This window comes from Notothenia rossii (assembly GCF_949606895.1).
Source record: "Notothenia rossii genome assembly, chromosome: 4".
NCBI classification, from domain to species: Eukaryota; Metazoa; Chordata; class Actinopteri; order Perciformes; family Nototheniidae; genus Notothenia; species Notothenia rossii.
Window position 1 is genome coordinate 92,294,221 of NC_136902.1, and position 27,454 is coordinate 92,321,674.

Consider the following 27,454-nt stretch of genomic DNA (forward strand, 5'->3'; position numbering starts at 1 on the left):
ATGCAGATACATGTGTGTTAATGATCATTGTGTTCCTTTAGAGGAGTATCAGTGACTCGCCTGAGGCTGAATGAAGAAGCCCTCAGGTTCACAGTGCACACTGTAACCTTTGTACAGTTCCAGCTCACAGTCGGTGGAGATTGGGATGATCTCAGCACGTCTGTGTTGATCAGCAACCTTCAGTAACAGAGTAACTTTAGTTATGCTCAGAGACAACTTTATTTAAAGATCACATTAAAAAACAACAAACGTTGACAGACCTGCTCCACAAAGTGATGAGATACACAATCAATCACAACATAATTATAAGTATGTATTGCCTTTGTAAAGGAATATTACAAATAGATTATTTTAATTCTTTGAGATTAGCTATTGAAGAAGCTATTCCAACGTTAACCAAACACAAACCGTCTGTGTCAGTTATAAAACACAAAAGGCTGCTGCCCAAGCTGTAACATGTGGCTGGTAGGGATGAGATCACGTTGTCTTGGCAGTGATTCATCTCAGCAGGTCTTTCAGTTCTGTGTGATGTGTTTAACATTCATGCCATCAGTTTCCTCAGACAGAAAGACATGCTGAGAGAGAATCATACAAAACCACAAAGAGCGATCTGAAGATTTACAGTTCAGATAGATCTTATCCTTCTCCCAGCACGAGAAGGTTTGAGAAGAGGAGCAGTGTGTGAGGAAACAGCTGTGGTTTAAACCAGTGTTTAGTCTGATGGTGAGCACATGGCCTTACCTCCTTCTTAGGGACGTTTTTCTGCAGCAGATGTACATCCAGTGTTTGCTCCTCTCTGACCGGGGGTCGTAGGAACACCAGAATCTTGCCCTCTACCCGCAGAAGCAGATACCTTTTAAGAAGATCCCAGACCAGGCCAAAGAGAGAGAGGTGAGGCACCTTCACCACCACGTGACTGCGTGTGACCTCCAGCGGCTCCAAGATGCTCAGGCCTTCATCAGTGATGTGGACGACAGACAACAGGCCGTCCAGGAGCAGCGCTGTGGAGCAAAGAGCTGGTCATCTGTTGCATTGCTGCTGAAACAGCTTCATCATATTCAATGTCACACCACTTTAGCTCAGAGCTAATGTTCATCTAATGTCATTCACCTTGGAGCCTCACTAGGATGTACCAGTTTATATCCTTCACCTTTTATTCTAATGGTTCATTATTGTTCCGCCCCCTGTGCTCTTTAACAATATTTGAGAGAAATGGTTATTTTGTGTATATAGAAAATGTTTTAGATCTTTGAGTTCATCTCATGAAAAATGGGAGCAAAAAAAAAAGTGTTGCATTTATATTTTTGTTCAGTGTAGTTTAATAAAGCTGCTTTATAACTCTTGAACACTAGCGAATAGTATAAAGTGCTAATCATTATATAAGTGTATTTGTTAACACTAGATGTCTTTACCATCCTCTGTCTCACTGTGTGGCAGGTGGAGCTGGCAGACGGCAGCTTCATCAGAACTCTTCACCTCAAACAGCGGCCCCGCTGCCTGCTTGCCAGCTGATTGGAGGAAGCTCTCCTCCCAAGGGACCGTCCTGTACAGAAGCTCCGCCTCCTGAGCCATGACGAACACCAGGCCAGTCGAAGCACACTGGAACTCACCTGGACCAGGACACCTGAACCTGTAGACACACAGGGGACAGGTTACTACACCAAGCCTTCACTGGCCTGTGTTCTGACTGACAGGTGTTCATCCAGCTGGAGTCTGACCTGGAGGAGGGTTTGTTGAAAGATCTGAAACACCTGATGATTACAGAAACATCACTGAAGATGTGTCCACATGCATCAGAATGTGTGTGGAAACACATTTTTATTAAATTAACAAAATCTCTAGTCCAGCGAGGATCTAGACTGGTACAAGAAAACAATCCTTCCTACACACAGAGGCATTATTTTATTTACGTCTGTTGGAAAGAGATTGGATGCAATACCTCAAGGTGAAAGACATGAAATCAAACACAATTAAATGAATATATATCTTTCATGTGTTTAAAATAATGTTTGGTCATGTTATAGGATTACCTGTATGAAGACTCAGTTGTGTGTTCAGGGGAGAATGATTCAGGGGCCTGGAACAAACAAAGTTAGTTATTTTAATATAAATCAAGTTAAGTTCTAGCTTCATGAAACCAAACCACAATTCCACAACATATTCAGACCAATTGGAAATATGCTAATGAGTCTGGATCATCTGAGTTCATCGTCAATTACAAACGGGATATTAACGGGTTAGCATGTCACAGCACTACCAGCCAATCACAGCACAGAATTACCAGCAAATCATAGCATAGTATTACCAGCCAATCACAGCACAGTAGTACCAGCCAATCACAGCACAGTAGTACCAGCCAATCACAGTACATTGGGGCGGGATATTGTTTAGGTTTCTAGATAAATTGCGAGCGTTAGAGCATTTAACTTGACAGCCCTAATAATTATATTTCATTCAGTGGTGAAATAAATATACTCCACTCTGTTCAACTGCTCCTCTCTCACCTTTCTGTCTGTCTTCACTTCCTGCTCCACATTGGAGTCACCTGATGGAGAGAGGTGGGGACAGAGAAACATAATAATAATTATTGTACTATAAATATATTTTAAGATCAGATTTAATGTACAATAGTTTGATGAATGGAGGATGTGGTTTCAGTACTCACAGGTCTTCTGGATCTTGGCTCTGATCGTTTCATCATCTCTGATCCTGCAGGGATGAACACAATCCAACAATTTTGGATAAAGTTTAAAATAAGTGTTTGTTCTTTGAGTCAGCTTCAGAGTCCGGACTGATCTCTTGCTTTACATCCCATCATATCTTCTCTGCAAACACTACGACTGACTGCCACAGCTCTCAGCTGCATCACAGGAAGTAACTGCTCATTAGGCTAGAAACTAAAAACATGACAGGAAACAAAACAGAAAACCTTTTCCACTCTTCCGTAAAATCATATATGTCTGTTAGAAAGTTGCTCACTAACTAAATGTGGATTTGCATTTTCAGCTTACAATATATAGTTGATGGAAGAATGAAAGAACCTGCAGTCAGTGGGAAACATCACTGATCTGTTGAGATTCCCCAGTGAGAGAAACACCTCCCTGTGTTTAATACAATACTGCTGAACCAGCAGAGACCCCGTACTGACCTGAGAGTCTCCAGTCTGCAGTATGGACTCTCCAGAAGATCTCTCAGCAGCTTCTCTGAATCCTGCAGATCGTTGACACTCAGGTCCAGATCTCTCAGATGGATGTTGGACTTCAGAGCTGAGGCCAGAGCAGAAGAGCTGATCTCTGACAAGCTGCAGCTCCTCAGTCTGAATAAAGAGAACAAGATGTAACTTTAGAAAACAATGTTCCTGTTTGAAATAACTCCAGGTTTAATAATCTGCTCAGAGCTGAAGAAGGTCAGAAAGTGGAAACTCCAAACAGGTTAAAAACTGTAAGATACAGAAAGAGGGAAAGAGCTCTCATTCATATTAAAGACAACGTGCTTCTACTTCAATAAAACGAGGAGACTTCACATCTGAGACTCTGCTCCATCTACACTAACTCATGATGTGCAGCCAGACAAATACAAACCACAGAAACTGATTCAACTCAAGATCACAACGTTTACAAAGATCACAATTCAGGATGAATTTTAAATGTGAAGAAAAACCTCCAGAATATGTATTTTAGGAACAGTGGAGTCATCAAATCACAGCATCTTCAGAGTGAACTATTCAGTCAGTATCAGCATCATGTAGCTTCAGGAACATGTTGGAAACAGCAACAACTGAACATACTTGTTAGTGTTGGATTGTTTTAATATAACTATTTCATTATTGTATTTGATATCATTAGTTAAAATCATGATGGAGAATACAAGATGAATTTCAGCTGTTTCAAAGGTTCAGAGTGAATTCTGCAGTGAAGGTTTTTTGTTGTTATATTTAAATGTAAAGATGAACATTGCATTATGCAACTCTAGCATTAAGAGGCTCAGTGCGGATCAGAGTGATATCAGCCTGATGTCTGCAGCTCAGAATCAACACTACTCTCACATATTCATCTCAGCACACAAGTTCAAGATGGAGAACTGACCTGAGAGTCTCCAGTCTGCAGTCTGGACTCTCCAGAAGATCTCTCAGCAGCTCCACTCCTGAATCCTGCAGATTGTTGCCACTCAGGTCCAGATCTCTCAGATGGATGTTGGACTTCAGAGCTGAGGCCAGAGCAGAACAGCTGATCTCTGACAAACTGCAGCTCCTCAGTCTGAATAAAGAGAACATGATGAGGATAAAAATCAGTTTATAATCCAGTCAGATGTTCAGGTTTATTAAGTGTAGCTCAACATTCCTGTTTCCTAATCAATTAGCTTTTCCCTGAATTACAGTGACTGTCTTTCTGTTATTGTGGATCATCATAATATCAGCCTTCTGTTTATTATCTGTGAAAACATTGAAATCAATGGGAAGCAAGAAAAACATGTATGCTTCAGAGATCAATGTGAAACTAATATGAGTTCAGATGAACTTCTTTATTCAGATGTGACCATTTACTAAAGACAACATACATTTACTTGAACAACTAACAGTGGATATCTAACATATATATTTGAAGAAACAGTCAACTTTTATGACTCCAGACTAAATGTAGTACAAGAAAAATAAGAATATGAACAAAAGGACTGTGGCAGTGGGGTGTGGTTAGAGCGCCGGCTGGTGGAGGGATGGGGCTGGCTCCAGACAGCTGGACAAGGATCAGGTAACCAGGTGAACAGTAAAGCATGTCAGTAACCTGGTTCTTGTCTCTTGGTCTGGGTCCTGGGGGCAGAAGGACTTGCCCCAAGAAAGCCTGTCACTGGCAGCAGTGTTCTGTCTGTTTCCTAAAGTATTGATGTATTGTTTGCAAGCTGTGGCCAGTCAATAAAGCTTTCTTTTAGGCAAGCCTTCCTCTCCTTCTGTCCTTTTTAACTGGGTGAGCAGGAAAACCCTCACAACGACATACACAAATGTATGGTTGTTCAAGCATTAGGTTCAACTGTTAATGAAACACATGAGATCTCCAGCAGTAACAGAGAGTCAGTGAACTGACCTGAGAGTCTCCAGTCTGCAGTCTGGACTCTCCAGAAGATCTCTCAGCAGCTCCACTCCTGAATCCTGCAGAGCGTTGAGACTCAGGTCCAGAACTCTCAGATGGATGTTGGACTTCAGAGCTGAGGCCAGAGCAGAACAGCTGATCTCTGACAACCTGCAGCCCCTCAGTCTGAATAAAGAAAACATGATGTAACTTCAGAAAACAATGTTCCTGTTTGAAATAATTCCAGGTTTAATAATCTGCTCAGAGATGAAGAAGGTCAGAAAGTGGAAACTCCAAACAGGTTAAAAACTGTAAGATACAGAAAGAGGGAAAGAGCTCTCATTCATATTAAAGACAACGTGCTTCTACTTCAATAAAACGAGGAGACTTCACATCTGAACCTCTGCTCCATCTACACTAACTCATGATGTGCAGCCAGACAAATACAAACCACAGAAACTGATTCAACTCAAGATCACAACGTTTACAAAGATCACAATTCAGGATGAATTTTAAATGTGAAGAAAAACCTCCAGAATATGTATTTTAGGAACAGTGGAGTCATCAAATCACAGCATCTTCAGAGTGAACTATTCAGTCAGTATCAGCATCATGTAGCTTCAGGAACATGTTGGAAACAGCAGCAACTGAACATACTTGTTAGTGTTGGATCGTTTTAATATAACTATTTCATTATTGTATTTGATATCATTAGTTAAAATCATGATGGAGAATACAAGATGAATTTCAGCTGTTTAAAAGGTTCAGAGTGAATTCTGCACTGAAGGTTTTTGTTGTTATATTTAAATGTAAAGATCAACATTGCATTATGCAACTCTAGCATTAAGAGGCTCAGTGAGGATCAGAGTGATATCAGCCTGATGTCTGCAGCTCAGAGTCAACACAACTCTCACATATTCATCTCAGCACACAAGTTCAAGATGGAGAACTGACCCGAGAGTCTCCAGTCTGCAGTCTGGACTCTCCAGAAGATCTCTCAGCAGCTCCACTCCTGAATCCTTCAGAGCGTTGAGACTCAGGTCCAGATCTCTCAGATGGATGTTGGACTTCAGAGCTGAGATCAGAGCAGCACAGCTGATCTCTGACAAGCTGCAGTTCCTCAGTCTAAAGAAAGAAATCATGATGAGGATAAAAATCAGTTTCTAATCCAATCAGATGTTCAGGTTTATTAAGTGTAGCTCAACATTCCTGTGTCCTAATCAATGAGCTTTCCCCTGAATTAAAGTGACTGTCTTTCTGTTATTGTGGATCATCATAATATCAGCCTTCTGTTCATTATCTGTGAAAACTTTGAAATCAATGGGAAGCAAGAAAAACATGTATGCTTCAGAGATCAATGTAAAACTAATATTAGTTCAGATGAACTTCTTTATTCAGATGTGACCATTTACTAAAGACAACACACATTTACCTGAACAACTAACAGTGGATATCTAACATATACATTTGAAGAAACAGTCAACTTTTATGATTGCAGACTAAATGTAGTAAAAGAAAAATAAGAATATGAACAAAAGGACTGTGGCAGTGGGGTGTGGTTAGAGCGCCGGCTGCTGGAGGGATGGGGCTGGCTCCAGACAGCTGGACAAGGATCAGGTAACCAGGTGAACAGTAAAGCATGTCAGTAACCTGGTTCTTGTCTCTTGGTCTGGGTCCTGGGGGCAGAAGGACTTGACCCAAGAAAGCCTGTCACTGACAGCAGTGTTCTGTTTGTTTCCTAATAATTATACAATTAATTATACAATACAGCGACAATATAGACAATGACAACACAACTAGTATTTCCGGCCGTCAGGAAAAATATCCACAGAATGTACCATTCCATCACTGGTCATATCTCAGATATATTTTCAAAATATGAAAACAATGGCAACCACAGAGCTTGAAAGATATGTCCATGATTATATTTTTCCAAAGTCATTTTCTCCAGAGGTAAAAAATGTGTTATCTGATCAATGAAAAGTTTAAATGTTGGAGGACGTTCATTCTTCCAGAGTAAAAGTATACATTTCTTGGCAAAATATGTTATTGTGATTAGTATTGTATAATGTTTGGGGTTCAGTTTAAAGTTTGGCATTTAACAGGAAAAAACATGGATTTTGGCTCATTTCGATGCCTAAAACGGCTTTTGTGATCGCATGAATCGAATACCAGAAATGTTTCAAGAGATCACAGTCCCAAAACAGATGCAAAAATGTTCCTTCTTTTACTTTACATCTCGGACATTTTGGAGAGTTTTCTTTGGAAATGTTATGCATCTTTATGGGTGTGAGGTAACATTTGTTGAGAAATTTAAAGTTTGCTTCTTTGATTTTATTGCTTGTGAATGGAAAATGTGTTCTTTCACAGATATTCAGCCAAGTAGTTTCATCTATCTGTATCCCTAAGTCCTTTTCCCAGATCTTTTTTAAGGTTTGAAAGGATGACTGAGCTCTTTTAGAAAAAACTGCATTAAATTCTCTAATTTTACCTTTGATTGTGCTCGATGACATCAATATCTCCTCCTCTTCCAACAATCCCGATCTCAATTTATTGCTTTTAATAATTGATTGGATCGCGGTCCTAATTTGCAGGTATCTGAAAAAATCCTTATTTGAAATGTCATATTCTGCTCTTAAATGATTAAATGATTTCAATGTTATATCTTTGTGAAACAAATGTTTCAATTGCTTTATACCTGATTTCCTCCATTTGTTTATATTGATTCACAACAAATATTTACTAAGATCAGGATTGTTCAAAATAGGAGAAAAGATTGAAATACCTGAGTTAACATGAACTTTTTTTGTACAGTCCCTCCAGGCTAAAAGTGTATTGACCATTGTAAAACATTTGGCCATATTTTTCACCTTATTGAAGTCTTTAACGAATATAAGAGTTTCCACTGGCAACGGGTGAAATACATTGGCTTCTATCTGAACCCATAGTGAATCCTTTCTTCCCAGAAACCAAGATGGTACATTTCTTAATTGAGCTGACCAGAAGTAGTGTTGAAAGTTGGGAAGACCAAGACCCCCCATGGTTTATGGTTTCATATGAGTAATTAACTTGATTCTTGGTTTTTTATTACACCAGATCAATTTTGAGATGTGTCTATTGAGAGATTTAAAATAATCAGCGGATAAATAGCGTGGTAACATTTGAAAAAGAAAAATACATCTCGGTAGAATATTCATTTTTATGACATTGATTCTTCCTAGCAGTGATATTGGTAATGTGGACCATTTGGATAAATCCTGTTTGAATTTGTCAATGAGCGGATTGTAATTCTCTTTAAACAGATTATCCAGGTGTGGTGTTATATTTATTCCTAAGTATTTAAAGCCACCTGGTGACAAATTAAAAGAACAAGACTTTTCCAAATTTGCTGTTGGCGTCATATATAAGAAACAAGCATTTGATTTCTTAAAATTAATTGTATATCCTGAGTATCTTCCAAATTGCTCTATCGTGTCGAGCAGATGTGGCACTGAATTGTCTGGGTCTGTTAAGTAAAGAATGATATCGTCAGCATACAGAGAAATGTTGTGTTCATCGTTAATCTTCACTCCTTTAATACTTATGTTGTCTCGCACACATGACGCCAGTGGTTCAATTACAATTGCAAAAAGCAAAGGTGACAGTGGACAGCCCTATCTTGTCCCCCTTGTTAGTTAAAACAAATCTGAAGAACTGCAGTTAGTGATAACCGCTGCTTTAGGATTTTTATAAATTGATTTGACCCACTCTATGAATCGAGAGCCCATATTTAATCTGTTCAAGATAGAAAAAATAAAATTCCACTCAACCCTGTCAGAAGCCTTCTCTGCATCTAAAGAAAGAAGCAGAGAAGGCTTCTGACAGGTGTCCAAATGGTTTACAATATCCAAAAGTCTCCTTATATTATCAGAAGAATATCTGCCCTTGACAAAACCTGTTTGATCAGGACTAATTAGTTTAGGTAAAATAATTTCCAGTCGTTTTGCTAATAATTTGGTGATAATCTTATAATCATGATCCAAGAGGCTTATACAGATGTAGCGATTCATTTCAGACAGTTTGAAACGCGAGGGCCGTGATTGGTACTCCCTCGCTCAAGGGAAAACCTCCAGCTTGACTTGAGACCGCCCCCGTGATAGATAAATGTAGTTATAATGAAGCCAGCTGCAATGGATCATTGATCCACCAGGGGGTGCAGTGGGGTTCCACACTGGAGCTCATGTGAAATAAAGTCAGATACAGTACGCTGGATGTACAGCGGAACTTTGTTAAGATCCGTATGTCACGGATATCATACTACTGTGCTAAATAAGAGACATGTAATCATTTACAAAACATCACCATGTTGTTATTTAACAAAATAATTTTGTTATTCGAAAAAAACGAATGGGAGGAAATGCAGCCCGGCTCTCGATTTTTAATCCTAATTTAATCATCATCTTCACCACGATCATTTATGTTTATGTTCGCCGGATTGACATGAAATCACTGACACATATGAATATACTGTATTCAACTTCATTAAAACGTTATTAACGTGCCTAAACTCAGTAATTCACCAAAAATATGTATATTTTAATGGAGCTTCGTCGGCAGATCAGGATCCCAAAGTGTAGCGGAGGGATCCTCATCTGGATGAAGGGTGTTATTTTCCCCATAAAGAACAAGTCGCTGCAAATTATCCCGTTTATTACACGGCCACATTCTCAACAAGGTAACGACATGACTCCCAATATTAATTGAAATGCTTTTATGGATTTAGAAAATGTTTTTATTGATTTAAAAAATAGTTGTATGTATTGATTTAAATTGACATGCATCCGCTAAGAAAAATAGTCCGTTGTTACAGTTTTTTAAACAGTCTGAATGAAACGGCAGCTCTCAGCTGTGTATTTACACAGCTAATGGCCCATCAACCACAGCTCTCTCCCCCCCTCCCCCCCTGATCTTTCTTCTCCAGCAGCTAGATTAACAGTAGGTTACTCTGAGTGACCATAGACTGTATGTGACAAGTTTACAGTTAGTGACGTAACACCATAAAAGCTGGTGGGTTGAAAGCAATACGGGAGGTAAAAATAACTACAATAATTGTGATTTATTTTATTGTGGCTTTTATGTTTTTAGGTATAAAATGTTATGTAATTCAGGCTTATAGTTCACCCTTCTCTAAAAGCCTTCAACAATGACAATTTTCGTTGTAATTTAATAAATCCTTCCAACACACATTGTAAAAAATAGCCTACTGTAAGTTAAGAAATCATTTCAATATGTACATCTTCTGATGTAACAACAATAACATTATACATAGTAACATAGCTGAACATGGTATTGCACATTTAGCTTTGAGTGTTACTGACCTGAGATGTTTTTATTACATGAATTAAGGTGACTGAGGCTTTTTAACATACAGGGATGCAAACTCATCAGGTATGAAAAAGGTGACAAGGATCCGAGCCCCCGGCTCCCCCACCCCACGGAATGACAAAGGATTTTAGCAGAAAAACTAAAGCAGCAGTGTTAATAATAACAGAAACGCCAAAGAGTCACATAATAGACATATATAAAAGCATTTATTTTAAATTGTGTAGCAGTCAGTTTATAATTTTGGCAGCACTATTGAGCATTTTGAAAATGTATTTTCAGGCCTCTGTGCAAGGCTTAAGTCTTTTTATCTTTATAGCCACTGGTGTAAAGTAACTAAGTTCATAAACTCAACAAGCACTATACTTGGGCACAATTTTGAGATACTGGTACTTTATTTAAGTATTTCAATGTTTTGCTACTTTGTTCTTCTACTCCACTACAGTTCAGAGGTACATGGTGTACTTTGACTCCACTACATGTATTTAATACCTTTAGTTACTTCACAGATGTGGATGAATGATGTGAAATATAATCAAGTGTTGAATCAGACTTTAGTTCCACCTGGAGTAAATCCACCAGCTACCCTGCAGTATACAAAGTCATTCAAACTAGCTGCACCTTTACCAGCTTTGAGAACACTTTCATGATCAATCATTATAATACATATCATATCTATTATTCTGAAATGGACCAATCTGCACAATGACTACTTTTACTGTCGCTACTTTCATTATATATTGATGATAATACTTTTCTACTTTTACTTGAGGAACATTTTGAATACAGGACTTTTACTGTAACAGAGTATTCCTACACTCTGGTACTTCTACTTTTACTCAAGTACAAGATCTGAGTACTTCTACTTTTACTCAAGTACAAGATCTGAGTACTTCTACTTTTACTCTAGTACAAGATCTGTGTGCTTCTACTTTTACTCAAGAACAAGATCTGAGTACTTCTACTTTTACTCAAGTACACGATCTGAGTACTTCTACTTTTACTCAAGTACAAGACCTGAGTGCTTCTACTTTTACTCAAGTACAAGATTTGAGTACTTCTACTTTTACTCAAGTACAAGACCTGAGTGCTTCTACTTTTACTCAAGTACAAGATTTGAGTACTTCTACTTTTACTCAAGTACAAGACCTGAGTACTTCTACTTTTACTCAAGTACAAGATCTGAGTACTTCTACTTTTACTCAAGTACAATATATATACTTATACCACCTCTGTTTATAGCCTATGAAAAAAACTATTAGAAATAGAAGGCTAAAGCTAACGTTAGCAGATAGTGACAATGTATGCTAGCTAGCTAGCTCAACAATTCCTTAAATAATATTGCCACAGAAAAAAAAAATTCAGTTCACATCACGCTCTGCCGCTCCGACAGGGAGCTCTGCTCTGAACACCTGAACAGCCCGTTCTAACAGCTGTTCACCAGCGGTCCAGTCTGTGCCACAGTGACTCCGGACGCACAGTTAATATTAACGAACGCACCCGTAGGTAATGTAGCTGCTGAAGCTAGGCCATCATCTCGGAGCAGCAGAGCCTTATTATACATCCATGAGCAGAGCCGACAGGCAGGAAGACTTGAGCACACAACTCGTACTTCATTATAATATATAAAAAAGAACACCATGCATGTCATGATGGCACATAACAGCTCACGGCCGCCGATTACTCCGGGTCCCAGCCCCCCCCATACCCCAAAAATATTTGTATTGCAGATCTACATGAATCACACAAACGACTTATTTTGGATTCAAAACGGCGAATTTCGCCGAAAGGTGACAAGTTTGCATCACTGAACATAGACAGAGCACAACTGAAACATAACATCTGAAACGATGTAACAACATAATACACTTTTTGGGGATGCTTGGGATGTGAGGAGTGAGGGACACGGCTTAGAACGGGCGTGTCGCCTGGCAGGACAGGAGAGTGTGTGCACCAGTCCGCCTTGATCTATGAATTCATGTCCGTGACACTCACTGCTGCACACAGCTGTTTTATAGAAGGACATTCCTTCACTTCATGAAAGTGTTTTAACCACACACACCTCTACACACACATGACGGGTGTTATTTTCCCCATAAGGAACAAGTCGCTGCAAATTATCCTGCTTATTACACGGCCAAATTCTCAACAAAGTAACGACATGACTCCCAATATTAATTGAAATGCTTTTATGGATTTAGAAAATGTATTTTATTGAATAGTTGTATGTATTGATTTAAAAAATAGTTGTATGTATTGATTTAAATTGACATGCATCCGCTAAGAAAAATAGTCCGTTGTTACAGTTTTTTAAACAGTCTGAATGAAACGGCAGCTCTCAGCTGTGTATTTACACAACTAATGGCCCATCAACCACAGCTCTCTCCCCCCCTCCCCCCCTGATCTTTCTTCTCCAGCAGCTAAATTAACGGTAGGTTACTCTGAGTGACAAGCTTACAGTTAGACACAACACTGTCATTGCAAGTGACCCTCAGTTAGTTGACTTTTATGTTCAACTGCTAAATTCGTTACTGATAAAAAAAGGGCTTCTACTGTACTTAATTACCTTAACACTAGAACCGCCAGAGGTTTTTGTATAGGCCAACCTAAACCCGTCAAATCCCGCTATTAGAATGCAGTTTTTAACAACATAGGGTGCTACATAACACACTTTCAGGAAAAGTCACGGACTGGGAGACTTTAATATTTTATTGAAAAAGAGTTACATTGCACACACACAACACACATCACACAAATTGACCCGATTGGCGGTTCTAGTGTTAAATAAACTTGCTAATTAATGAAACCAGTTCAATACGCATTATTCTTATTCTTATCATTCTTTATGAGCGCAGAAATAGTCTTAAAATCAGATCTGTTTTTTAAATTAAATCTGACGGCAGGCAGTTAGCTCTGATCACCTATGACAAATGCGCCGCACCTAATCGCTGGCCATTCAGCCACAGACACTTTTCGAAATGGAGGGGAGCGGGAGCTCCCCTGAAGGCTGACTTTGAGATAAATAATAATAATAATAATAAATCATACAGTATGTGTCCGAAAGGGAGCAGGAGGAAGCAAACACAAAAATATACAAAAAATATACTGCATATTAAAGCAAACGATTGTAAAGGTTAAAGTATGAGCATAACAAATAAAGAAGTGTAATGTAAACATTTACATAATAATTATGATTATTTAATATATAAAGACTATATATTATTGAATTACAAGATTAGATATACTTTAGTTGATCTAAAATATTGATGTGTTCAAATGCTCTTCAAAACTCAACTGAAAGTCCATGAAACTTGTCTTTCTGTATTTGTGAATGAAGCGCCATCTCCTGGTTAAAACCTGAAATTGAAAATCTGGCAACGCCCTCTTGGAAAATAGTGCGAGGGCTTAAAATTCCTCTATACTGGTCTTTGGCAGGTCGTAGGCAGGAAGCTGTAAGCTGGAGTCTGAAATGAAGTGCTACATCTGTAGGCCTAAATGAAGAACAATTCAAGGGGTCTTTCCCTTCTTTATGTAGTACAGTAATATATGCAAGATTCATTGATTGAGGAAGTGTTCTTTTGTGAGAGAAGTTGTTAAGCATTGACATAAGTATAGGTTGAAGTTCAGTAAGAAGCCATCTGGCCCTGGGCTTTTATTTATAGGCATAGATTTAATTGCAGCCAAAACTTCTACTTCTGTAATTGATGAGTTTAGAGACTCTTGGACTAAATCAGATAATGTATGTAAATTAATGTTATGGAGCTAATTGTCCAGTTCATCTTGTGAGTAATCAGATTGAGATTTGTATAATTTGTTATAAAATTCATAAAAAGTCTGGTTAATCTGTTTTGGGTGGAAGGTTATCTTGTTGTCTTTCAGACGAATTGCCTTTATAGCCCTTTCTGCTTGCTCCTTCTTTAATTGATAGGCAAGTAGTTTACTTGGTTTATTGCCGAATTCATAATTATTTTGTCTGATAAGATTCATTTGTGTTATGATTTCATTTGTTAAGTCAATATTTAATTTAGCTCTGGCTTTGTTTAATTGTTTCCAGTTTTCATCTGTTGATGGAGATTTATGAAGTACTTCACATCTGTTTACTTCTCTTTCAAGTTCTTGTCTGAGCCTAATTTTTTCACGTTTTTTTAAAAGATGTGTATGAGATAATAAGTCCTCTTAAAGTAGCTTTCGCAGCTTCCAAAATAATATCCGGATCTATAGAGGGGTCATTGTTTTCTTTTATATAGTACCTTATCCACATTCGCATTTTTTATTTTAATTTTTCGTCTCTAAGTAAGGAGTTATCAAATTTCCAGCGCCTGGATACAAATTCTCCACTCTCCAAGTGAATAGTTAAATGAACTCTTACATGATCTGAAATATTAATGGAATCAATTTTACATTCTTTTACCCTATGCATGTATTTTGAGGGAATACAAAAATAATCTATTCTAGAATAAGAGTTGTGGACATTTGAAAAGAAAGTGTAATCTTTGACATCTTGATTTAATTGACGCCATACGTCAATAAGGCCACATTCTGCAAAAAGCCCCTGAAGGACCTTTGAGGATTTAAGATGGTGGCTCTTGGACTGGTTAGATTGATCTAATGTAGGGTTAAGAGTGCAGTTAAAGTCGCCGCCCATCAGTCCTAATCCTTTACTATTTTCATTGAAGAGCAGCACCATGTCAGACATGAACATTGGTTCATCTATATTGGGAGCATAGATATTTAAAAAGTTGATTGGGGTTCCAAAAATAGTACCAACAACCAAAACAAACCGACCATTTGGGTCCGTAACACATTTTTCTAATTCAAATGGGCAAGTTTTGTTTATCACAATAGCTGTCCCTCTACTATGGGTTTTATATGATGAGAAATACACCTGACCTATCCAATCTCTTTTCAATTTAAGATGTTCAGTATCTGAGAGAAAGGTTTCTTGTAAGAACACCACATCAGCTTTGTCTTTTTTAAGAAGAGTTAGTACTTTATTCCGTTTTATGGGATTTCCCAAGCCTTTAATTTTCCAATAATATAATTCATGTTTTGCATGCTGACTGCTGCATGTCTGTGGGATTATATTTAATACGTTGTATATTTGGGCCCCATACACAAAAGGGATTGTCACTGCTTTTATTATTTACCATTAAAACTAATGTAACACAAACGCAAAACACAAAAATAAAACAATATAACATCCCACCCAAACCAGGGTCTTCTAACCCTGGCAATTCATCTACCCAATTGATTGTAGCCCAGAGAGAAACAAGCGTCAGAGAAATGTGCATCTCAGATCTAACGAAATGGCCTCTTTGTGTTGGCAACTTGGAGCTCCCATCCTCAGTTCCCATTGAAAATAAATAAATGTCTTCCTAATTCTCCTCCTTAACGGGGGACGGGTATATAGAAATCCGCATCCCAAATGTCATCATGGTATGTTCCATTCGATCATTTACATGTCAAACAATATATTGAGGATAAGCAAACCCTCTGAACATGCCTTTTTCGAGGAATACTTTGATCACCAGATCGAACTCCTTGCACTTTCGGGGTACCTCTAATAATAATAATAATAAATGGGATTTATATAGCGCTTTTCTAGACCCAAAGACGCTTTACATTATGAGTCAGGTCGACAAACAAAACAAGAACAAAAAGAAAAAGAAAAACAAAACAAAAACAGAAAAGCAGTCAGGAGGATGTTGGTTCAGAGGGGGGAGGGGCGGGTTTAAGGATAAGCAGAGTTGAAGAGGTGGGTTTTGAGACGGGACTGGAACAGGGTGAGGGAATCAGACTCACGGAGGTCTTGGGGGAGGGAGTTCCAGAGCTTCGGGCTGCCACAGAGAAGGCTCTGTCCCCGAAGCTCCGGAGTTTGGCCTTGGGGATTGAGAGCAAACCGGCTGAGGTGGATCTGAGGGACTGGGGTGGTTGGTAGAGGATGAGGAGGTCAGTGAGGTAGGGGGGGGGGGGGCAGATGGTGGAGGGCTTTATAGGTGAGGACCAGGAGTTTGTAGTGAATGCGGTGTGAGACGGGAAGCCAGTGGAGTTCTTTGAGGACCGGGGTGATGTGATGCCATGATTTGGTGTGGGTGAGGAGTCTGGCGGCTGCGTTCTGGACACGCTGGAGTCTGTTGAGGGATGTTGTGCTGATGCCGAAGAGGAGTGAGTTGCAATAGTTTAGGCGGGAGGAGATGAAGGCGTGAATGAGTCGCTCAGCTGCGGGGCGGGTGAGAGAGGGACGGAGTTTGGCGATATTGCGGAGGTGGAAAAATGAGGTTTTTACAACTTGGCGGATGTGGGGGTCGAGGGAGAGGGTGGGGTCGAATATCACGCCAAGGTTGCGTGCCTGGGTGGAGGGGGAAACAGGGGTGCCATCGATGGTGAGTGTCAGGTTGGGGGTTTTGCTGAGGGTGGATTTGGAGCCGATGAGGAGGAGTTCAGTTTTATTGCTGTTGAGTTTGAGGAAGTTGTGTTGCATCCAGGATTTTATTGCAGTCAGACAGGATTCGATGTGTGTGAGAGGTTGTGGGGGGATTTGGTGCTGAGGTAGATCTGTATGTCGTCAGCATAGCAGTGAAAGTCCAGGTTGTGATGGCGGAGAATCTGACCAAGGGGGAGGATGTAGATGATGAAGAGGAGGGGGCCGAGTAATGAACCTTGGGGAACACCTTGGGTGACTGAAGCTGTGGTAGAGGAGTGATTGTTGAGGGAGATGAAGTGGGATCTGTCGGAGAGGTAGGACTGGAGCCACCTGCAGACAGATCCTGGCGAATGGTGAGTTTAGTATTACCCTCGTAGATTGACATTTTCTTCGCAGACTGCAGTATCACTTCTTTATCTCTGACTCGTAGAAAGCGGATCATAATTGGTCTTGGAGACTTCCCTGGTTCGGGATATGGTCGTAGAGAGCGGTGAACCCGCTCCAACTCTAGATTCTGATCGAGGGAGAGTTTGAGCCAGGAAGATAGTTTCTGTTGAATATATTGAAGTAGTAATTGGCTGCCTTCTGACTTCTCTGGGAGCCCTAGTAAAACAAGGTTTTTACGTCTCCCTCTATTTTCGAGATCATCCGTCTTAGATTCCAGCGTCTTTATCAACTTTTCGGCTCTGTGAAGGTCCCGTGCTGTAGTTTGTAAGGTGTCTTCTAATGTCAAAATTCTTTGTTCAGCTTCATCCATACGCTGAAGTTGATTCTCAAGGGCCTGGTTTGTTGTAGCTAGTGCTTCTTTCATTGTTGAGACTTGACTAGTCACAATCTCCAAACGATTATCAATTCCATCGAGACGATTAATTATTTCAGAACGTTGAGATTTTAACTCGGACATTATCTCAGCAAACGAAGGATTTCTATCATCCTCTTGAGACTCATCCTCTGGTTCTGGTAGGTCTTGGTTGCCTCGTGGGCTTCTTCTTGGCATCCTTCCTTCTTTTTCTTTCTTTTTGTAGCAAGAGTCTTTCCTTAGATGTCAACTCTTAACTATAGTCAATAAAGATGTTAAGCTTTTTCTCTGAGTGGAGGTGAAAAACTCAAATGAATCACTGAGGTTGTGCGGAGCTCTCAGCTCAGGCTGCCATCTTGTTCCTCTCGGCCCAACTGTTCCTCTCGGCCCAACGGCCCAATATAGCACATTTATAAACGATTTTTGGTCGAGCCAAAGTGCTGTACATATAATAAAAATAGCCTACAGTAGAGACACTTTACAGCAAATACAACAGCACAGATTGTTCAGAATATCAGGATGAGAAAAACGACATCCTCTGTCCTTAGACCCTCTCATCGTACAAGGAAACACTTCCAGAGAAACCCACAGTTTAAAGGGGAAAAAAATGGGACAAACCTCAGGGAGAGCAACAGAGGAGGGATCCCTCTCCCAGGACGGACAGACGTGCAATAGATGCCGTGTGTAAATCGAAGAGATAATACATTCAACTCAAGATCCCAACGTTTACAAAGATCACAATTCAGGATGAATTTTAAATGTGAAGAAAAACCTCCAGAATATGTATTTTAGGAACAGTGGAGTCATCAAATCACAGCATCTTCAGAGTGAACTATTCAGTCAGTATCAGCATCATGTAGCTTCAGAGGCATGTTGGAAACAGCAACCACTGAACATACTTGTTAGTGTTGGATCGTTTTAATATAACTATTTCATTATTGTATTTGATATCATTTGTTAAAATCATGATGGAGAATACAAGATGAATTTCAGCTGTTTAAAAGGTTCAGAGTGAATTCTGCAGTGAAGGTTTTTTGTTGTTATATTTAAATGTAAAGATGAACATTGCATTATGCAACTCTAGCATTAAGAGGCTCAGTGAGGATCAGAGTGATATCAGCCTGATGTCTGCAGCTCAGAGTCAACACAACTCTCACATATTCATCTCAGCACACAAGTTCAAGATGGAGAACTGACCTGAGAGTCTCCAGTCTGCAGTCTGGACTCTCCAGAAGATCTCTCAGCAGCTCCACTCCTGAATCCTTCAGAGCGTTCTGACTCAGGTCCAGATCTCTCAGATGGATGTTGGACTTCAGAGCTGAGGCCAGAGCAGAACAGCTGATCTCTGACAAACTGCAGCTCCTCAGTCTGAATAAAGAGAACACATGATGAGGATAGAAATCAGTTTATAATCCAATCAGATGTTCAGGTATATTAAGTGTAGCTCAACATTCCTGTTTCCTAATCAATGAGCTTTTCCCTGAATTACAGTGACTGTCTTTCTGTTATTGTGGATCATCATAATATCAGCCTTCTGTTCATTATCTGTGAAAACATTGAAATCAATGGGAAGCAAGAAAAACATGTATGCTTCAGAGATCAATGTGAAACTAATATGAGTTCAGATGAACTTCTTTATTCAGATGTGACCATTTACTAAAGACAACACACATTTACTTGAACAACTAGCAGTGGGTATCTAACATATATTTTAAGAAACATTCAACTTTTATGATTGCAGACTAAATGTAGTACAAGAAAAATAAGAATATGAACAAAAGGACTGTGGCAGTGGGGTGTGGTTAGAGCGCCGGCTGCTGGAGGGATGGGGCTGGCTCCAGACAGCTGGACAAGGATCAGGTAACCAGGTGAACAGTAAAGCATGTCAGTAACCTGGTTCTTGTCTCTTGGTCTGGGTCCTGGGGGCAGAAGGACTTGCCCCAAGAAAGCCTGTCACTGGCAGCAGTGTTCTGTCTGTTTCCTAAAGTATTGATGTATTGTTTGCAAGCTGTGGCCAGTCAATAAAGCTTTCTTTTAGGCAAGCCTTCCTCTCCTTCTGTCCTTTTTAACTGGGTGAGCAGGAAAACCCTCACAACGACATACACACATGTATGGTTGTTCAAGCATTAGGTTCAACTGTTAATGAAACACATGAGATCTCCAGCAGTAACAGAGAGTCAGTGAACTGACCTGAGAGTCTCCAGTCTGCAGTCTGGACTCTCCAGAAGATCTCTCAGCAGCTCCACTCCTGAATCCTGCAGAACGTTGAGACTCAGGTCCAGATCTCTCACATGGATGTTGGACTTCAGAGCTGAGGCCAGAGCAGCACAGCTGATCTCTGACAAACTGCAGCTCCTCAGTCTGAATGAAGAGAACATGATGTAACTTTAGAAAACAATGTTCCTGTTTGAAATAACTCCAGGTTTAATAATCTGCTCAGAGCTGAAGAAGGTCAGAAAGTGGAAACTCCAAACAGGTTAAAAACTGTAAGATACAGAAAGAGGGAAAGAGCTCTCATTCATATTAAAGACAACGTGCTTCTACTTCAATAAAACGAGGAGACTTCACATCTGAAACTCTGCTCCATCTACACTAACTCATGATGTGCAGCCAGACAAATACAAACCACAGAAACTGATTCAACTCAAGATCACAACGTTTACAAAGATCACAATTCAGGATGAATTTTAAATGTGAAGAAAAACCTCCAGAATATGTATTTTAGGAACAGTGGAGTCATCAAATCACAGCATCTTCAGAGTGAACTATTCAGTCAGTATCAGCATCATGTAGCTTCAGGAACCTGTTGGAAACAGCAACAACTGAACATACTTGTTAGTGTTGGATCGTTTTAATATAACTATTTAATTATTGTATTTTATATCATTTGTTAAAATCATGATGGAGAATACAAGATGAATTTCAGCTGTTTAAAAGCTGATCTCTGACAAACTGCAGTTCCTCAGTCTGAATAAAGAAAACATGATGTAACTTTAGAAAACAATGTTCCTGTTTGAAATAACTCAATGTTTAATAATCTGATCAGAGCTGAACAATGTGTTAACGTCAGCAATGATGTAGAAACAAATCCCTGATCATCTGGAACTCTCTGCAGCAGTTTCTCTCATCAGATGTTTAACAACTCCTTCATCTCCCTCACAGCTCATCAGTACTGACAGCATCTCCACTGACTCATGGAGCACAGAGTGAGTCTGTGGAAGCTCAAACACTCTCCCTCACACATTCACCTTCTCTGATCTTTGTTATTCTTACAGTTTGGATTCCATTTCCATTTGGAAATACAGAAACAAATAAAAGCATTAAAATGTCTTCAGGCAAATTCTGACAATCATAAACACAAACAGATCTGTATGAACTGCAGTCAGTGAACTGACCTGAGACCCTCCAGTCTGCAGTTTGGACTCTTTAGTCCAGAACTCAGCAGCTCCACTCCTGAGTCCTGCAGATCGTTGTGACTCAGGTCCAGATCTCTCAGATGGGAGGGGTCAGACTTCAGAGCTGAGTCAACGACTACACATTCAGTCTCTGAGAGTCCACAGCTAGTAAATCTATAATGACACATATATCACAACTTGTGTCAGTATAAAAACAGAGGAAACATTTATTTAACTTACTGAATTTGAAATGGAACAATTTTTAACATATTATGTCGATTTAATTTAATAATAGAGTTTTCTTTATTCATTGTCAGCCTGTCAGACATTATTTTAAACTCTTAAGCATTGTGGTAAACACAGATCTGATTTCATGTTTAAGAAACTGCAATGATATATTAATAACTGCTTTCACCGATCACTGTAAATACTGCTGTATGTTGTGATCACATGCTGCTCTGAGAAAACCTCTAAAGTCCTTCATGTGTTTGACATGTCGCCTCCATCACTCAAAATAATGTGAAGAAAAGAAAAAAATGTTAAAATGTCACAATATATAAATAGAATAACTGGATCATTTCATTTTGCTCTCAAAGTATTTAAGATCAAACATTTTATAATGTTTATTTGAAGAAATAAACTTCTGATCCACATAAATTCATAAAGCTAATCACATCTGGACTTACTCAGCCTTCCTGCAGTTCCTCACAGCTGGAAGCAGTCTCCGTCGTCCCTCCTCTGATGTGTGGTACTTCTTCAGGTCCAACTCATCCAGAACCTCCTCTGACATCTGCAGCATGTAGGCCAGAGCAGAGCAGTGGATCACAGAGAGTTCTTTCTCTGATCTGTTCCCTGACTTCAAGAACTCTGTGATCTCCTGATGTACTGAGAGGTCCTTCATCTCTGTCAGACAGTGGAAGATGTTGATGCTCCTGTCAGGAGAGATTTTATAACTTCTCATCTCCTTCAGGTTATTGATGGCTCTCTGGATGATTTCTGGACGGTTGTCTGTGCGACCCAGCAGGCCTCCTAACAGTCTCTGGATGATCTTTGGACGGTTGTCTGTGCAACCCAGCAGGCCTCCTAACAGTCTCTGGTTGAACTCCAGAGAGAGGCCGTGGAGAAAGCGGACAAACAGGTCCAGGTGGCCATTTTCACTTCTGAGGGATTTCTCCATGGCTCCCTTCAGGAAGACATCCAGGGATGGGTAAATCCAGCCTATCTGCAGGAAGTCCTTCAGTACCTCTGTGTCTCTGTTGGTGTAACAGTGGAACATGTAGACTGCAGCCAGAAACTCCTGAATGCTCAGATGAACAAAGCAGTAGACTGTTTTCTGGAAGATCACACTCTCTCTTTTGAAGATCTCTGTACAAACTCCTGAGTGCACCAAGGCCTCGGTGACATCCAGACCACAGCGCTGCAGGTCTTCTTGGTAGAACATGATGTCTCCTTTCTCCAGATGTTCAAACGCCAGCCTCCCCAGCTTCAGAAGAAGCTCCCTGTCAGCCTCCGTCAGCTGCTGTGGACTCGTCCCATGTCCCTCTTCATACTTCTGCTTCTTCCTCTTGGTCTGGACCAGCAGGAAGTGTGAGTACATGTCAGTGAGGGTCTGGGGCAGCTCTCCTCTCTGGTCTGTAGTCAACATGTGGTCCAGAACTGCAGCAGTGATCCAGCAGAAGACTGGGATCAGACACATGATGTGGAGGCTCCTGGAGCTCTTGATGTGAGAGATGATTCTGCTGGACAGGTCTTCATCACTCCATCTCCTCCTGAAGTACTCCTCCTTCTGGGCGTCAGTGAAGCCTCGTACTTCTGTCACCCTATCCACACACTCAGGAGGGATCTGATTGGCCGCTGCAGGTCTGGAAGTTATCCAGACGAGAGCTGAGGGAAGCAGCTTCCCCCTGATGAGGTTTGTCAGCAGCACGTTGACTGAGGACTGCTGAGAGACATCAGACACAACCTCATTGTTTCTGAAGTCCAGAGAAAGTCTGCTTTCATCCAGGCCGTCAAAGATGAGCAGCACTTTACAGACAGCCAGCTGCTCTGCTGTGAGCTTCTGTAAGGTTGGATGGAAAACATGGAGCAGCCTGAGAAGACTGTACTGCTCACCTTTGATCAGGTTCAGCTCCCTGAAGGAGAGCGGGATCACCAGACTGACATCTTGGTTTCCCAAACCCTCGGCCCAGTCCAGAGTGAACTTCTGCACTGAGAAGGTTTTTCCAACTCCAGCGACTCCGTTGGTCAGGACCGCTCTGATGAGAGTCTGTTGGTCAGGTGAGGCTTTAAAGATGTCCTGGCACTTGATTGGAGTGTCATGGAGGGTTTCCTTCTTGGAAGCTATCTCCAGCTGCCTCACCTCATGTTGGGTATTAACCTCTTCACTCTGGCCTTGTGTGATGTAGAGCTCAGTGAAGATGCTGTTGAGGAGGGTTTCACTTTGATCAGTTCCTTCAGTCACACGTTCACATCTCCTCCTCAGACTGAGCCTATGTTCATCTAGAACCTCCTGCAGACCACTATCTGCTGGAAGAGAAGGAAACATGAGAGAATCAGGAAATGCTTTTGAGAATCTGAAAAGTCAGGGTTTTAAATGACATGATTTTTATAAAACATTTTAATGTCTATACTTTACAACACAGAACATCCTGGACATGGAGACTCCAGAAGGAATCACAAATACTAGCTGCCAGATATTTATACTCTCATACGTAAATGTTATATAAGTGCTGGGCTAATGTAGTAATGTCTGAGTAAGACAGAAAGCGTTTTTTAGGGAAACACTGCTGTCCCACGTGAAATATTTGTGTACACACTTTAAAAGCAAAGCCTTGAAGGAGGGATCAGATGATACAGTGTTTCTATAGAAGAGCAGACACCCAGCACCCACACAGCGGTAAAGAGGCTGCACGTGTTCGGCCTCTTACTTTGTAAAATGCTCCATCTTTCTCCACACTGAGGACAGCAGGAGTCTCCTGATGGAGGAAGCTGCTCCCAGTATGAGGCGATGCACTGTCTGCAGAACCAGTGTCCACAGCTGGTAGAGACTGGATCCTTCAGGACGTCCTGACACAGAGCACAGCTGGACAGCTGCTGCTCCACAGGAACAGGACTCTTCCTCTTCCCTCTGTGGAGATGAACACATCCTTTACAGCACTTTACATTAGAGGAGCTGATTCTCACCAAAGGTACAACAAGGTGGCAAATTCTACTTTCATATTTAAAATAAAGTCTGTATCTCTAGATGATTGTTCATCCTGGTAAGGTAGATAGAGGTTAGTTCTTCATATCATTAGGAAACCACACAGCTTTGTGTCTGGATTCATAACATCAGCTGAATTCATCTGGAACACTTTAGCACTTTGAACCCAATTTACATTGAATTTGCTGTGAATACATTGCAATAAACAAATGGAAAGGATACCAAGATAACAACGTAATGATATTGATTTGAGTTAATGCTTCGTCAGGTCTGTCTGCAACACAACGAGCAAAACACTTTAAAATGTTTGTTTTCTGAATGGATATTGGTTTCATTAAAGCTAGGCTAACATTGTAGCTGCTCCATCAACACTCAAAATAACTCCATCCAGTCATTAGAACAGCAGCTATTATATTGTTAGCACCACAGACAGTCTCTGGTTTATACAGGTACATGAATAACCCTGATTTAATATGAGGTGCTGTAGAGCTCTGGCTGCTGATGTTCCCTCTTCTGATTTATCTCAGCATGTCAGTGACGACAGGAGCAGAATCTCAACACTGTTTTTGTATCAGAGCGTCACAAACTTTACACTCAAGTTGTAACTTTTCAAGTTGTGTGAATACACGGGGATATTAATGTTGCTTCTTTACTTCATTCGTGTTGCCAGGTACACATGTGTGTCTTTGTATTGACTCTACATGTAACCAGTTACATCTGCTAATGCTAAACACAACCAGCTCACCAGGTTATCACTATTATTAATAAACCTCTTCAAAAGATGCTGAGGTAGTCAACTCATTTGTTGGAAGATTTATATTGTTCCAAGTATTATTGTCATTTTGAGAACATGTCATAACACTGATACATTGATAATATAATAGCATATTGAAATATCCTAAAATATAGTTAACTGTCCTCTTCGTCCTTGTTGACTGAACTTTAATGTTTTATTGGTGGCTTGTTGTTACAATTCATTTGTGAAGTTTGACATGTTTGTATTTGATTTGGTTAACCAGAGGTCCTACATGTGGAGAGAGAGTGTTATTTTACTGGAGTAGTTTACTTAGTTCTCTACTGCCTTTCTTTTTGTACTTTACTGCAAATCTTTAGTCTAATCTACTGCATTTCTGTACTTTATTCTACAGAGTGTCTGTACTCTACTGCGCTCATGTAATTATGAACGAACAGTTTAGATTATACGATTATATATAAAATCTGAATCCTCTCCAGGTCAGGTCACAGCAGAAACAGACTCTTACTTCCTGTCTGAGGGTCCAGGTTCATCTCTGAAGTATGGAGGATCCTCTTTAGACCGGTCACTCTTCAGAGACAGACAGCTGGGGACTGGAGATTTGGAATCGCTCATCTTCTCCAGTCTGAGAGATAAACCAGTCACACACACACACACACACACACACACACACACACACACACACACACACACACACACACACACACACACACACACACACACACACACACACACACACACACACACACACACACACACACACACACACACACACACACACACACACACACACACCATCATAATGACAAACTTGGGTCAGACTTCAGGCAGGCTGCTCTCCATGTTGACTGCGCTGGGCTGTTACATGTTATGTAACTCTGATGAATCAGAAACCAGGAAATGGATAAAAAAGTTCACAACATTTGAAGATGTCACTTTCGACTGCAGGAAATAAATATATTTTAATTTACAGATTATTTTCTGATATACAGTATGACAGAGTAAATGATTAATGTGTTGAAAAGCAGATCCTGGTGTTAACACTCACCCTGTTTTTCTCCTCCTGCTCTGTCGAAGTGTAAAATGGAGTCTGGCAGTCTGACTTCCTATTTTCCCTTCAACGTCCTTCCCTGTCTGTAGCTCCTCCCTCTGTTTCAAAACCAGCCTCATCAAGTGGACAGGTACAAACAGGGATTATTTCCAATTGCTCTCACAGTAAGACAGCTCCAAAAACATGTATAAGAAAGTTAGAAAATAGACAAGCAGCTAAAAACAAGCAACTCAAAATTATAATACCACAAAGTGCAAAAAAATCAACTTGTGAGGTTGTTTTGAGTACTCTAGTGTTAACTGTGCAATATATCCCTGCAATCGGGGTGGATGACGCCGTCATCTACCTGCTGCAGAGGTCCCTCTCCCACCTGGAGAAGGCTGGGGGCTCTGTGAGGATCATGTTCTTTGATTTCTCCAGTGCCTTCAACACCATCCAGCCCCCGCTCCTGGGGGACAAGCTGCAGCTCTCGGGGGTGGACCCCACCTCACCTCCTGGATCCTGGACTACCTCACCAACCGTCCACAGTACGTGAGGACCCGGGAGTGTCAATCAGACACCATCATCAGCAGTACGGGGCCCCCCAGGGGACAGTGCTGGCCCTGTTTATCTTCAAATATAACAAACATATATTTTTCAACATAAGAAGTTCAAGTACAATTTAAATGAAATTAAATAAAAAGGTGCATATGTTTTCTAAAAGAAAATAATTAGGCAAAACGTTCAATATATTTTTAATGAAATACAAAATACATTTATATTTAAAAAAAAGTTATATATGTAAATAAAACAAAAGTTCAAGTTAAATAATAGATAAAACATCAAAAATAATATGTAAAATTCAATTAAAATATTAAACAAAACTTAAAAATATATATTTATACAAACATAAAAAAGTTCAATTAAAATGTAAATTAAAAGTGAAATGAAATATAAATGTTCATATTTTAGTAAAAAAAATCAATATTTGCTAAAAATAAAATACAAAACATATTTATAGAAACATAAAAAATAGAAAGTTAAATATTAAATAAAACTTTCAAAAATATATTTGTAAAAACGTTAAAACAATTATTTAAGAGAACATTAGAATAAAATATATATGCAAACAAAATAAGTTTATAATAGAAAATACAACAATGGTGGGATGAATGTGAATGATATTCAGCACCTTTCTAATAGATAATTCAAACACAAATGAAATATAAATATGATGCTTTTTAATTTCCACTGTGATGATCTTGATGTGTGTTTGAATGCATGTGGGGTTCAGCAGCGTGACGGACTACGTCACCGACACCTGGGTCAAAGACGACGAGATGAACTCCAGCGAGGAAGCCACTCAGGTAGAGAGTCCTGCATCACCTTTAATTACGTTTGAGTTATTAAAATACCTATGTTTCAA

General features: G+C 39.9%; 1 protein-coding gene across 1 annotated transcript; it reads right to left on the reverse strand.

Annotated features, from left to right (window-relative positions):
• Positions 1-48: 48 nt before the first annotated feature.
• On the reverse strand, positions 49-25,613 carry LOC307034975 (NACHT, LRR and PYD domains-containing protein 12-like; the record flags this gene model as incomplete). The annotated part of the gene is made up of 14 exons (XM_079673899.1): positions 49-177; positions 742-1,001; positions 1,413-1,630; positions 1,693-1,751; positions 2,505-2,545; positions 2,666-2,709; positions 4,086-4,256; positions 5,079-5,249; positions 6,018-6,188; positions 18,845-19,015; positions 21,043-21,216; positions 21,729-23,568; positions 23,970-24,280; positions 25,507-25,613. 14 exons carry the CDS (start codon positions 25,611-25,613, stop codon positions 49-51), a joined length of 3,867 nt encoding a protein of 1,288 aa, XP_079530025.1.
• Positions 25,614-27,454: the final 1,841 nt, after the last annotated feature.